Source organism: Vicia villosa, unplaced genomic scaffold, assembly GCF_029867415.1.
Source record: "Vicia villosa cultivar HV-30 ecotype Madison, WI unplaced genomic scaffold, Vvil1.0 ctg.000192F_1_1_3_1, whole genome shotgun sequence".
NCBI classification, from domain to species: domain Eukaryota; kingdom Viridiplantae; phylum Streptophyta; class Magnoliopsida; order Fabales; family Fabaceae; genus Vicia; species Vicia villosa.
Genome location: NW_026705062.1, coordinates 13,205 through 28,705, shown reverse-complemented (window position 1 = coordinate 28,705; position 15,501 = coordinate 13,205). Strand labels below are relative to the sequence as shown.

The window sequence follows — 15,501 nt, the reverse complement described above, 5'->3', positions numbered from 1 at the left end:
GTGCTCCACGTCAGCTTCTGTTAAGTGGAATTGACGGCAGAGATGCATAATAGGGATGGAAAATATTAGAGGGACCATTATTTGAACAAAAATATTAGAGGAACGAAAAGCATTTTTTGGGTTATATACACGGACCTAAAACATATTTAACCCTATTATTTTAAATTAAATAAAATTTAATATAAATAAAATATTTATATATAAAATAAAATTGTGAGACTCAACATAAATTCCCTAAAATTGCATTATCGGAGATGCTCTAAGAAATATTGGTATGTTCTATAAAATAACCTATAGAAATAAAAATATGCAATATAACTTTATATTTAAAAGATATAGGAAAAGGAATATCACAGGCACATTTAACTCCATTAGGCAAGCAAATAAAGAACAAAACTAAGACCAACTATTCTATTTCTTCAACATGTAAATATATAATAAATGCGTTAATACAATTCATGGCATTACATAAACTACCAAAATTCCAGATTGTTGTGTTGCTTCAACACACATTGGGTCCAAATCCTACAAACCCATTAGCTCCATCAACAGAAATCTGAATCCCTTCTTGCTGAATATTCCCTATAATAGAAACCCCAGAACTCGAAGGAGCAAACGCAAAACAAAAAGTCCCAACATCATCAGCCGGAATCAAAAAATTCCTAGCCGGAAACGTCAACATCTGACCACCCGAAAAATAAAACGACACAGTCGGAACCCGAACAGTCACAAAACCATTTAAATCATAACACGTGTCAAAAATCGAAACCCCACTAGCACGTGGCAAATTCGTCGTCTGACCAATAAACGCATCCCGAAAAGCATTGTAAGCAACGGTAGGTAACCTGGTAACGGCTGTACCGGTATCCATAACAACTCCTCCGGTTCCTAAATCGGTTAACTGAAATGTTTCTTCTGATATAGGAACCTTAATGCCTCCAACTGCAAGACCTGTAAGAGAGACATAATAAAAGCTTGGGTAGAATGGGTTGTGAATTAGAGGGACCCACATTGCTCCTATAGGCATTGCTTGACGCCCGAACTCGAGTGAACCGGATGATCCGGTTCCTCGAGATGTGAGACAGTATCCAAAGACTCTATCAGTTTGGGCTCCTAGCTGGCCCACGAAAGACATAGGCCCACCTCCCAGGCCCAACAAGCCCGCCGCTCCAACAAACATTCCCTCATTCCAATGTCCACATCCGATTGCTGTCTCCTGGATGACAGTTCGTCCAACTGTTATCGTCTCAAGAGCAAGTGTCCCTAAATTATTTATAAATAAAGTCTCGTTAAATGAACAGAATAGAGTTTGGATATTTTGATTAATTTTATTTTCATTTATTATTTTTTTTAAAAAGTAATGTGAATCAAAAATGAAAAGTTTTTTGAATTTTTCTAGAAAGTGAAGTCAAAAAAGCGAAAACAAAGCAAGAAATGTTGTCGGGTACTGTATTCATACAGTACAATACAAAGTGCATACCTTTGGTATACGATCCGTCACCGTATGCGACTTGATATCCGCACCTCCCTTTTCGGCAAGCAGCATCGTCTTCAAGCTGATTACAAACGGAAGAGGAACAAGAAACACCGATAAACGAAGCAGAAGTGGCAGGGTTAAAAATAGGATCAGATTGGTTGTAACATTGGTCACAAGGTTGACATTGAATCCAGACTATATCACTTCCTGAATCGATTACCATGTATTGATAAATTGGAGGACTACCGATTCCTATTCTAACGAAATACTCTCCGCTTCCGGATTCTGTGCCTGAAAGTACAGCAGATCCAAAGCTAGCTTCTGTTGCTGTTGTTGTTTGTTCTGTGTTTTTGTTGAGGCTGCTAAGGCGGTTAAGGAGGAATGTTACTCTTTTTATGTCTCGTTTGATTCGTGAGTTGAATCGGGTTTTGTGGTTGTTGTTGTTGGTTGTGGGGTTTATGAGGTTTATGTTGTCTCTGTGGAAAAGTCTTGTTTTCCATTGAGATTGTTGTTGTTGTTGTTCTTTGTCTTGGGAATGTTGGTTTGGTTGTTTGAGTGGTTTTAGTTTTGTTTCTATGATTGCTTTTTCTACATTGAGATGTTGGAAGTGGGAATGTGGTGGTGATGAAATTGGAGAGGAAATGGAAGTGGTTAGTGATAGAACTAGGGTTAGGATGAAGGAGTGAAGTAGCATTGTTGTGGTGAAGTGTGAGGAAGATAATGATTGACTAAGAGGGATTGTGCTTGTGCCTGACATAGGGGAAACGGTTCTTTCCGAATTCGGCGACTTTTGTGGAAGAAAAATCATTCATTACTTTAGTGTAATTTTTATGTTGTTTTTTTTAAAAAAAATAATAATAAGAGACACTTCCTCCGTCTCAAATTATAAATTGTTCTAAATTATAAATCAATTTATAATTTTAATATATCATTAATAACTTTTTTGTCTAATATATCTTTTATCATGTATTTCTCTTTTTTTCTTTTAATTTTTTAATTTTTTTTCAATATTTTTAATATTTTTAATTTCATTAAGAACATTTTTATAAACCCACACATCATTTCACTTTTTTATATAACAATAATTAATTTTCTTTATTCATGTGGAATAATCAAAACATGTTATTCCCTCTGTCTCAAAATAAATGTCACATTTGTAAAAATTATTTGTCCCAAAATAAATGTCACTTTTAGTTCCCAATGCAATTTTAGTTTTGATCTTCCAATTGTACCCTCTAACTAATACTCTTCATTTACTATTTCTCTCACATTAGATTAATGATGATAAGAATACACCAATAACAAATAAGGATAATTTGATAAAATTATCATTCTCTCTTTAATTTATTACTTTTTCTTAATATGTGTGAAAGTGTCAACTATGACACTTATTTTGGGACAGAGGGAGTAATATAATTTGGGACGGAAGAAGTAAATGATTTAAAAAAATATAGACACAAAAAGGCGTGTTACAATATTCCAATATTTAAAATTTGTAATCTTATAAATGTTTCCATCACATTTTAAAATGATGTTTTGTTTTGCACATAACATTAATTTTTGAACCAACAATAATTAACTACAATTAGCAATGCCTAGTACAAGAATTGTCCATTTTTGCAAACAAGTAAACAATCAAGTTCGTTTGGCGCGTAATAAACTAAATCTCAAAGTTGGAAAAAGTTGTAACAAACTCTTAAAAGACATAATGATTAAACTAAATTCAGAACTACCACTATAGTTAGAATGGATAGCTTGAACCACCATTTGAGAATCACTTTCAAAAATTACATTATCCAAATACATCGGGATAACTGCTTGTATTGCCTCTTTCAAAGTCATGGCTTTTGTTTCTATGATCTAGAAAAGACCAAAATCGCACGCTACATCTGCAATAATGAATCTACCAAAGCAATATGCAACACACCAACCCCTATTCATTGTACCCCTTTGATTTTGGAACCCCGCGTCAACATTACACTTCACTCACCCTTCATTCGGCAGAAAATCCAACTTGTTTGATAGTTTTGGGCATTCTCACTAACATGACCATCTTGAGTTGTAAACCAATCATGTCAATAATAATAGGCTTGCATACCTAACTTCGAGACCTCCTCACGCTCATTATTCCAAATTACATTATTTATATTATTCCATATCACATAAATCATAACTGCAACTCTCCTTGCAGTCCTCATATCCTCTTTACTACAAATATAAAAAATAAGAGCTTTGGCATCATTAAAGAAATGTAAATAGGAAGACAAACTTGCTGCCCTCCAGCATTGATGAGTAGTAATACAACCAAAAAAACACGTGACATTCATTTTCCTCAACATTCTCACACAAATGCCAATCTAAAGGACAATGAATAAAATGTTGACGAAGCCTAATCCAAGTCAATAGGAAGCCCCTACAAATCCTCCACAGTAAGTGTTTGGATCTAGGAGGCGCTACAATGTTCCCTAAGCTACATCAATCCCTCTCCACACTACTGTTCAACCGATTTGTTTGAAAACTCCTCAACAATCTATAATCAGACCTTACACTATAGTCTCTATTTTGCTCTTCTTTCCATACCATACAATCTTCTAACACTTCTTCCACCAGGGGTACCTTTACGATATCATCAGCCACTCCATGGACAAACAAATATATGATTTTGTGAACATCCCACTATTTAACAATAGCTAACATAAGATTATTAACACAAAAATCATACACACCTTGTCCTTGTGGGCCTTCCAAGCACCCTTCTCCTTTACCTCTTAGCCATGACTCGTTCATTACTTTAATTTTACTCCCATCATCAATACTCTACCTACAGTCAAGGGTTTAAACATTCCTAACTTTTCATAAACTTCTCAAGAGAAAACTCGGATTATTACTAAGGTTAACTTTAAAAAAGAGGATCTAGGATAATACCTTGCTTTGAAGATTCTGGCCACAAACGTGAATGGTTTTGTCATCATATGTCAACCTTATTTAGTAACCATAGCCATGTTAAAAGCTTTGAAATCTCTGAATCTCATCCCTTCTTCCTTCTTAGTACAAGTTAACTTCTCCCACACTAACATCTTATACCTTTATTATTATTACTCTTTCCCTACCAAAAGGAATTCAACACTTTCTCAATATCATTTACAATCGCATCTGGGATGACAAAAATACTTTTGAAATAAGAAGGTATTGATTGCAGCACTGACTTTATCATAACCTTTTTCTCTGCCGAAGAGAACGACCTTTATCTCCAAGAATTTATGCTCTTCCAAATAGAATCCTTGATAAAAGCAAAAGTAGCCTTTTTACTTCTACCAATTATCGAAGGTAATCACAAATATGTACCCTTACCTAATACGTGGCAGACTCCCATAATACGAGCGAGATCTTCTTGAGTCAGTCTACTAAACTACGACTAAAAAACACTTCATACTTAGTCATATTTATCTTCTGGCCCGACGCTTCTGCATAGATATTAATCACCTCCATATAAGATGTGTCACCTCTGATAAATTAGCCCTGCAAAACAGAAAACGATCGTCAACAAAAAGTAGTTGGGACACTTTAGGTGCCCCTTTATATATTTGAACACCATGGATATCTCCTTTAGACATAGCTCTATTGATAAAAGCGAAGATACCTTAAACAACTAGAATAAGGAGATACAGAGACAGTGAGTCCCCTTGTCTCAATCCTCTCCCGGGATGAATTAGTCCAACACTATCCGTATTAACCAGAATTGAATAATGAATCGAAGTGACACACTATATCATATAAGCCTGGTTAATGTCAATTTTAAGGGACAACTCTGCTTTATTTTCTTTTGTCTTCCTCTTTAAGACATGAATAATCACAATGAAAATCAAAACATTATCAAAAATAGAACGTGACTGCTCATTAGACACACAAAAGCCTAAAACACTATATTATTAAAAGTGTTTGGTTTGAAAGAAATATGAAATCAAAACAAGTTAAAATAGTGAGAAATGATACTTTAACATTTAAAATGAGTGTTCTAGAAAAAAGTCATTTGGTATATATTAATGTATTTTTTTTATATGGGTAATGCTAACGAGTGCTCCAGGGGCACTGGTTAAGAGATTAAAAAGGTAAGTGAAACATTATTTAATAAAGTAAAAAGATAGGTTTTTACCCAAAATATATGTATTAAATGTATTGAAAATATAAATAATTAAATTTTTTAAAAAAGATTAGGTGTATTCAATGCATTGAATCTAGAATATTTTCTTAATTTGAAATGTTTAATCAGTGCCCCTAGGGCACTCGTTAGCATGACCCTTTTTATATTTGTGAAGGTGTATAATATCAAAAGGTAAGAGAAAAATACAATAGAATGTTAAATGCGGTGTCAAAAATTGAATATTTAAATAATATAGCTGTAAAATATAATCGTGAAGCTGTAGATGGAGAACATGGACAGAATCCAGCAAGATGTTTGATTTTGAAACGAAACATGAATAAAGAAACCAAATTTAGAGAAAACTAGTAACAAACCCGTGCGTACGCACGGGTTCTGATACGGGACGCGCATTTTTTTCAGATATATATTTTTTAATAGAAAAATGTTTGATACTCGTAAAAAATTAATAATTGAATGTATAGTAAAAAATCTGGTACCCGTGAAAAAATAATAATTGAATATATATAGAATGAAATTAATAATGAAATTAATAATATTTTTTAAGTTAGTTTTAGTGTATAAAATAAGATGCTAAAATAATATTATGTTTTACTAAACCTTTTTTAAGTTATTGATCAAAATATTGATTATTAACGGAACATGAAGTTACTGATCAAATTGATTATTAACGGAACATGAAGTTACTAATCAAAATATTTTTTAAGGTTGATGGGGACATGAAATTATTGATCAAACTAATATTTGTACACGAAAACATGAAATTATTGATCAAAATATTGATTATTATCGGGACATGTAGTTACTGATCAAAATATTTTTCTATTAATTATACATTCAATTATTATTTTTTCGCAGATTAAAAGATATTTTTTTATTAAAAAATATATATCTGAAACAAATGTGCGTCTCATACCAGAACCCGTGCGAACGCACGGGTTTGATAAAAAAGAAAGAATTTAATGTTGTAAAAAAAATAACATGTGTGTTTGGGTATATTTTTATATGGTTACCCGTGCGTCCGCACGCGTTTTGGTGTGAACTGCAGATATGCTACGACAAATTTTTGTATGGTCACCCGTCATTTACATGGTATACACTTGTTACCCGTGCCTTCGCACGGGTACCCGTAAGGTACGCGCATTTGTTTTCAAAATATAATAAAAATAAAATATATATTTTTTAAAATAGATAATAAATTAGTTTCAATATATAGAAATATTTGAATTAATAAATAATAAAGTATTAAAATATTACTGAAAAAATAAAAATTGGATTGCAAGCTAATTGTATAATATTTTAAAAACTACTACTATTAAGAAAAACCATTAAACACATACTTCCCAAAAAACAATTGTGAAAAATAAGAAAAAAAAATTTAGGGTTGATAGAGTTGTAATAATAAAAGGATTTATAAAGTTTAATAAATATTAAAAATTAGAATTAGAAGAAAATCAGTAGAAAAATAATTTTACATAAAAGTTCAAAAAGAGAATAATCTAAAAAAATTAAGTTTAATGCGGGTATTATTAAATTTTAGACTATGGTTTAAAATATACAAAAATAAAAATTCAGTAGTACGACTGACATAAATTTTACATTTATTTTCTTTAATTGTACAAAAAATTTAAAAACCATATTTGCACAAATTTTGGTATGATTACTCGTGCATTCACGCGACACTGATGTGATACCCGTGTGTTTGCACGGGTACTGGTGTCGTACGCACATTGTGTTATTAAAATATATTAAAAAAATGTAAATAAGAAAAATAAAAATGTTTTACCAAAATAGTTTGTTATTTTTAAAAAAAGAAAAATCAATTGAATGCATAATTTAAATAATAATTGTCAAATTAAGTTTAAATTGTGCTAGAAGAATGAAGATAATGATTTAAAACTTAAAGAAATTGAAAAACACTATGCATTGAATTTTTTTTCCAACGTCCATAAAAAATATGTCTTTGGAGCTTGAAAATATTCACAACATCAATCAATCTACTGCTTCTTTAAACAGAATATAAAACTCAATAAGAGATGTCTCAAATTATTTTTTAACTGTCTCATCCTTATGGTTTGATAAAGTGTCTATAAATGATACACCATAATGAAATATAGAAGAAAAGTTACATTTAGCTAAATCAATATTTTGCATAGGATCTCATGCATGTCAATGAGTCAGCTTATTTGGTACTTCAGGTTCAGTAGCATTTTTTTGGAGCCAAACTAAACTACAGAATGTGGACCATGTTGAGGAAAAGACATCTTTGAAAGTGTAAAACTTTATAAAAATAAAAATAAAGATCATTTTTCCAACATGGATCAGATTCTACAAACATATAAAGTATACTGATATAAAAACGGGGATCAGGCAGAGAGATATCACAGGGAAGGTAGTTGACTTTCATCCAGCAGCAACATTTGAACCGAGCACATTTTTATAAGTTAAAAGAGGAGCGGAAAAAATGAATTCACTGCTTCTGAAAACCAAGAACAACAGAAAATCAAATGAAACTAACCCTTAGAAGGGTAACTCAATCTCACCCTGCATAATCCATAAAATCAGCATGCCAATTTAACCATCATCACATGAACACAACTGCAGCCCTGCATAAAACTCAATCGAAACGAATAACAAACTGGTTCCCGTAGAAACCGAGCCAGTTCAGACCTGCAAAAGTGCATGAGGGTTTATCATTGATATCCAATATGCATAAAAGGAAGGATGGACAAATCATGCAGGATAAATCAATATGTTAATTTGAATTACATGTTCAGAGTCAGCTCCCTTTGACCTCCCTCTCCCTTTGTTTCCTTTAATATCGAACAATCCGTTTTCCTTCAAATCATTAATCAAAGCTGCATGATAGAAACCAAATTGCCATCAATGACTCACCCATAACACCTCAATATCCTACTTGAAACTCAATCCAGAATTCAATATACCATATTTACATTCAAATCAACATTCAAAATAGTTTACATTACCATTCAAGCCATACAATAAATCTGCATCAGTTCAAAATATAAGAGAGAAATTAAGAGTCTATGCACCTTCAACTTGTTATAACAGGCTGCATCACCGACTTAAACCGCCACTTTCTACAAAATTCTGCTAACCAATCCGCATAACCACCACAAAAAGTTCATGCAGAAACAAAACCAAACAGAAACCAAAAGCCGATTCAGCCAAACTAAAGAGTATTTGTACCAAGATTCATAACACAACAATCTAACAATGAATATTATAGAACAACAAAACATTGGTTGGAACTTGAAACATACCATATTGGAAAAGAACTTGCGTCTGAGATCTCCTGAAACCCTAATCCCATAAAAGGGTCGGATCTGGAAAAAAGTCCTGTTAATGAGAAATGACAATGAATAAGGTTAAAAATCATCAAGAAAACAGCCGCAGAGCAAAAACAACCAAAACCCTAGTTCATCATTTTCCCAATTTTACAAACCCTTCAGAAATTATCAAGAGAACGTTGTTCATCAAACATCAAAAGCTCAAACCCAGATAAATCCCAACACTCATAAAAAAAACCTAAACAATTTGTTCATCATTTTCCTTAAAATCAAAACCCTTCAAAATCGTGAAAGAGGAGGAGAGATCAAGAACAAAAACCAGAAATACCTCACCCGTGATTCAGAATCGTTGATGTCCTTAATTTTTTTCATCGGACGAGCCATGCAGAGGTTGAAGATAGAAGATGGAGAGGTTGAAGATGGAAGCTGGGGCAGATTTCAAACCGCCCGTGAGTTGGAGAAAGAGGAAAAAGCTTGAGGTAGATAGAAAGAGAGAAAGAAAACCTAATGAAAAGACTTTGAGAATGAATTTGAGTATGGCAGAGGAAATATTTGTGTTTAGCAAGAAAGATAGCAATATAAAATGATTATTATTATATTCAAAAAATTTGAAAAGGCTTTCTTTGAATTGTTTTGAACTCAGACACGGTGCTTTAGAAAAGGAGATCAAGTAAGGTGTCCATGTGGCAGCTTGGGGAAGCAAAGGGGCAGAATCGTATTTTCCAGATCAATTAACTTTCTTATATTGTAGATATATCATGATGTTGTAGCACGAGGACATCTATAAAGTATCCAACAAATTAATTAATGCACGAATACAACATTTTGTCTTGCTTTTTAAAATCATTGAGACGGACACACAGCCTGAAATCCGCAAAACTACCCAAATTAAAAATTCATACCGAAATTACCGAAAATATTCTCCACCGCACGCAGAATCGGCTTCACACTCTTGTACTCCTCCTAGTGGATTACCTTACCTACCCATGTTCTCCAACAAAAAGAATTTTACTAACAGCATTTAGACTTATATAATTAAATAAAATTATTTATATTTTTATTAACTAAACATTATCTATTAAAAATAGTAGGTGTTGAAATTAAATCAACATTCATTAATTATATACATGACCAATTAAGATTTTCATTATTTCAAAATAAATTATCTTAAAATCTACTGATATTTAGTTCAAACTCAATTAATTAATCTATTTATTTTAATAATTTTTAAATAAATATTTAGTTAGTTTTTTTAACTTTAATTAATCACTTTAATAATTCAGACTTTTAGGGTCCGTTTGGTTGGGGGATTTTGGAGGGGAGGAGATATTTTAAGTTAAATATGTTTGATTCAATTTTTTATGAGGGGAGATTGGAGGTAATCAGATTCCCTCCTGAAGCAACTTTTCGTTCCCCCAAATTGGAGGGATTTGGAGGGGAGGGGAGAGGGGAGGGGAGGGAGAGGAGTTATGATAAAATTTATTTTTCTGTACTGACAAAATTACCCTAACTTTTTAATTAAAATCTTAAATTGTTTTTAATATATATTATACGTTAATTTTTATTGTCTGAGTATTAATATAGTGACTCAACTTTCTTCATTTTTTCATGTGTTTTATTATATACATTTTGATTTATTATTTTGTAAGAACTTAATTGTTTTATAATTTATTGTGTTGTATTACATATTTTTATATATAATTGTAGTATATGAGCTATATATATTATCTAAAATTTAATTTATAAATCAGAATCCTTTCGGGGGCTCCGTTTCTCATTGGTGCGCTGGAGACGGTTCTTTCTGTATCTTCGGCTTCCTCTTCTTCTTATGGAATTAGATGGATCATCAAGATGATAAAATAATTCATCTGATCATGGATCATATGATTATTGTATGAAATTTATCAATATTTTATTTACGCTTTAATTTATTTTAAAGTATTTGAAATAGTAAATATTTTGTATTTCATTATCTATATTGTTTATGAATTGACAAAAAAAAAATTAAGAATATCACATTATTTTTATTTGATTTAGCATGAGTGTTATACTATTTTAAGGGTTAAAAGGTAAATTAGTTTTAAAATCCCTCCCCTCCCCTCCTGAACCAAACATATTTTTAATTAAAATTTCTCCCTCCCCTTCCCTCCCCCTCATTTGAACCAAACATACTTTTAATTAAAATATCTCCCCTCTCCTCCCCTCCCCTTTATTAAATTCCCTCCCCTCCATTGAACCAAATAGACCCTTAGTTTGATAAATAGCTAATATATATATATATATATATATATATATATATATATATATATATATATATATATATATATATATATATGAGGGATCAAATTACACTCGTTCAATAACTTCATTTCGAATAAATATTTTTTAAAATCAATCGTTGCATTGAAACATACTATCATATAGATTATATCTATAAAGTTTGAGATTAATCAAAAATAATTTATTATACCATCAAGATATCCAAAGATTAACGTCAAAATGAACTTTTATATAACGTTAATTTTGATATAATTCAATGACATAGTAAATCATTGAGAAAATGTATCATGATGCTGATATCAGTGAGTTTCGACTTCGTAGAACTCATATTATTTTTGGAGTAGGACGCAATTGCATTATTGTCACAATAAACCCTCAAAGCCCTTTCAACGCTCCCAATAATATGTAGGCTAATGACAAAGTTCAGCAACCAAGTTGCATGATTTGATGTCTCAGAGAAAGTCACACCCTTGTTTCCATGGTAGCAGGAACCACTAAAGTTTGTACAAATGACATCCAAGAGACGACTCGCTCAACCAAGAGAAAGATGTAATTAGATGTGAAACATTTGCTATTTGAGAATCTTGCAAAATCAAAGTCAGAATACTCAATGATATCCATGTTATTTGACTTTTGGTAAGTGGACACAAAATATCTAGTTCTCTTTAGTACACATTACATGTTTTAATGTTATTTATGTTGCATTAGGGTTACTCTATTATCTACCAAGAACTACTACAATGAATGATAAGTCTAGATGGGCACAAATTAAAATCATACATATGACCCTCTATACTTAAAGTGTATGGAAACTTATGTAACTCTTCCTTTTCAACATTTGTATTGGGGAATATTTAAAGACTAAACTTGACTCCTCTAACATCGGATGTGTCTCCTAGTTTACTATATTTAATGAAGAATCTACCTAAAGATGTATCAATATAGCTCTTCCATGACAGTCCTAAAATACCTTGAGGGTAATCTCTTATTATTTGAATTCCTATGACAAAGGAGGCATCCCCATTATCTTTGATCTAAAAACTTTTAATGAGAAATCTCTTGGCTTTTGTACAATAAGCCTAAATTATTGATTGTAAAAGGATATCATCTCTAATACCAAGAAAATGAATTTACTCCCACTAAAATTTTGGTATATGGAATCTTCAATCGGATTAGCCTTAAAACCAAATGATGATACAACTTGTTTAAACTAGTAATGCCACTAACATGAAACTTTTTTAAGGCCATAAATGAATTTCTTGTGTTTGCAAGGTTGCACCATATATATCTTGAAAATGTGTGATGTCACGTGCAAGTATACATGTATATTTAAAGTAGTAAGTGATAGAATAGTAAGGATATCGAACCCATAGGAAGTGGAAAATAACTTAGGTGACTTTTAAAACTATCTTTTGTAAATGAACATGAGCAAGAATAAAAATAATTGATGGTTATCATAGATTCAATCTGGAGTAAACAATGGCAAAACAATTTAATAAGAGTAGATGAGTTCAATAATAGAGGGCATGTTGGGCAATGATCCGTTAAAATTTAGTACAAAATATATTTAGTACAAGAGTGTAGCACATGATTTTTAGTTAGGTTAATAGAACTAATATCATTGCATATTATAGAAATACGTTGAAATTTAATGTTGAAATCGAGTAATTGTTGTTTAATCCATAAAATTTGAGCATAATAACTACCTGCTACGTATTCCGCCTCAGCAGTTGACAAGGCAACGAAGACTTGTTTCTTACTATGCCAACTAACTAAATAATTTGAAAATAAGTGGCAAGATCCACTAGTGCTCTTCCTATTCAATTTGCAACCTGCAAAATTGGAATCAGAGTAACCAACTAAACTGGAATTGCATAATTTGGGATACCAAAGCCCATGCTAAGAAGTACCATAAAGGTATCTAAGTAGGGATGACAACGAGTATGGTCGGGTGTGGGTTTTACACTACCAAAACCCGTACCCAAAATCACCACCCGAAATCGAACCCAAATCCTAAGACTATTCGGGTGCCAAAATAACACTCATGCCCACACCTGTTGGGTTCGGGTTTTTCACCCGAACCCGCAGCAAAACACATAAAATACAACCGCAACATTGAAAATCTCCATCAATCCAAACGGCTGGAAAAACACCGTAGAATTAAAATATATGTAGGGGCATAAAATACAACAGCAACATTAAAATGCAACATAGAATTATATATATTTAGGGGCACTTATGTAATTTCAGGTCTAAACGAGTGCGAATTTCACACTACCCAAACCCGCACCCAAAATATCGGGTGGCACCCGAATCCGAACCCAAACCCAGTCAACTCGAGTTTTCACCCATTGACTTGGGTTCGGGTTTTGGTCTGCCTGCCATCCCTATATCTAAGGATGCGCTTTACAGCTTTTAAATGAGATTTCTTAAGAGCGGGTTGATATTGAGCGCACATGCACACACTAATCATAATGTCGAGCTTAGATGCAATAAGATATAAGAGAGATCCAATCATATCTCTATACCTTTTGACGTCAACATCCTTACTATTTTCATCTTTGTCCAAGTTTCTGTTTGTGGGTCTTGGAGTTTCATTGAATTTACATCTACCATTTCGAAGCGTTTAAGCAATTATTGGCAGTACTTTGTTTGACACACAAACATCATTTCTTTGAGCTATTTGATTTGAAGCCCAATAAAGTAGTTCAACTCTTCCATTAAGCTCATTTCAAATTCTCTATGCATAATCTTTGAAAATTCTTTGACTAATTGCATGTTAGTAGAACCAAATATAATGTCATCGACATAAACTTGAACAAGTAGTATATGTTTTCATTGTCGTTTAATGAAAGTGTTGTATCAATATTCCCACTAGAATATCCTTGATCAAGTAAGAACTTACTAAGTCGTTCATCCCAAGTCGGTCATCGATATAAATTTGAACGAGTAGTATATGTTTTTTACACTTGTTATTAATGTTTTTTCTTATTCATTGTCAAGGATGGATCCTATCCCACTTTCACTGCATACACGGGTTTGATTGAGTGCTAGGTTATATTGAGGATTACCCAAATGTTTGCCTTTATTTCCCGTATAGAGGGAATGATGTTATGCTACCATTTTGTATGTATATTGACAAGACTCGGCATGATGACATTGACTGTACACCATATGTCACTCACCGGGAGACTATTGCATTCGACTCCATTTCATATTACTCCAGATTGTTGGCATGTGGGAGTTATTTGATGTGCATGTATCTGCTGGAGCGATGCATGCGTCTTTTTCGAATTCTGAAGATCATTCTAAGATTCCCCTTCATGGATGCTCATATCAGCATCATCCGCAAACATGTTGATGACATACTAACGAATTAAGAGAGTCATCTGGTACTAGAGGAGTATCAGAGTATGTCAACCACAAGTCAGTGGCATTATGCTAAGGGTTACATGACTTAGTTTTATTATGTGTCACACCCTGTCATTACACCCGACGCTCCTAAGCGTCCACCTAGGCCTGCATATGAGGAGATCTTGGAGAATGAGGAGGTCATGGATGGCCATATTGTTAATATGTTGTCTATCTGTCATAATACCATGCGGGTTACATATGAGAGCACAGAGTATGGGTTGTTTGAGAGAGATAGCGATGACACGGTTTTCCTAGCACGTTCCATACTTAATGAGTCACTGAATGCCTTGGGTTCAGTGGAGGAGCCAGTGGTTAGGATTAGGCATATACAGTAGGTTGTTCATTTTTTTGTATTTTCAAATGTTTAACTAGTATTCTCCATACTTTGAGAACTATGTTTGTAATATTTTGAGATGTTCTTTTAACTAATGCATTATCTTATTTTGAGATGTTAATGTTTGAATTAAATTATGGATTATGGTACTGATAGTCAGATTAAAATGACGTCGGATTAAAAAAAAATACAAACTTTTCAGATAATATTTATGCTTGCAAGCAGAGAAGTTTTCGAAGATGCATCTCTGAAATCACCTCAAAAATATTCGAAGATGCATCTCTGAACAAAATTTTGACAAAAATGATTCATGGTGCATTTAAAGATGCATCTCCGATATTTCTGAGGACAATTTTTGGTTTCCAGAGGTGTGAAAGAGTGAGAAAAGAGATTCCCTACTACCAAATATGCACTTAATGTTATGATATACTCGACCTTGAAAGCCTCCGTAAACTTGTCTCGCCAGTCTTCTTTGAAAATTTAACCTACCACCCCCACCCTCCCGCGTTATACCGGACATCCCCCA

General features: G+C 32.8%; 1 protein-coding gene and 1 long non-coding RNA gene across 3 annotated transcripts; both read right to left on the bottom strand.

Moving 5' to 3' along the window:
- Positions 1 to 384: 384 nt before the first annotated feature.
- Positions 385 to 2,274, bottom strand: LOC131625186 (protein ASPARTIC PROTEASE IN GUARD CELL 2-like). Its single transcript, XM_058896081.1, has 2 exons — positions 1,481 to 2,274; positions 385 to 1,263 (listed from the first exon to the last, which is right to left on the bottom strand). Exons 1-2 carry the CDS (start codon positions 2,232 to 2,234, stop codon positions 503 to 505), a joined length of 1,515 nt encoding a protein of 504 aa, XP_058752064.1. The 5' UTR covers positions 2,235 to 2,274; the 3' UTR covers positions 385 to 502.
- A 5,408-nt stretch (positions 2,275 to 7,682) lies between these two features.
- Positions 7,683 to 9,483, bottom strand: LOC131625185 (uncharacterized). 2 transcript variants are annotated; one of them, XR_009290774.1, is made up of 5 exons: positions 9,276 to 9,483; positions 8,921 to 8,996; positions 8,690 to 8,747; positions 8,406 to 8,494; positions 7,683 to 8,306 (listed from the first exon to the last, which is right to left on the bottom strand). It is a non-coding gene; the product is annotated as an uncharacterized LOC131625185 (long non-coding RNA). The 2 variants fall into 2 exon arrangements; XR_009290773.1 differs by having other exon boundaries at positions 9,281 to 9,482.
- Between the last annotated feature and the right edge of the window lie 6,018 nt (positions 9,484 to 15,501).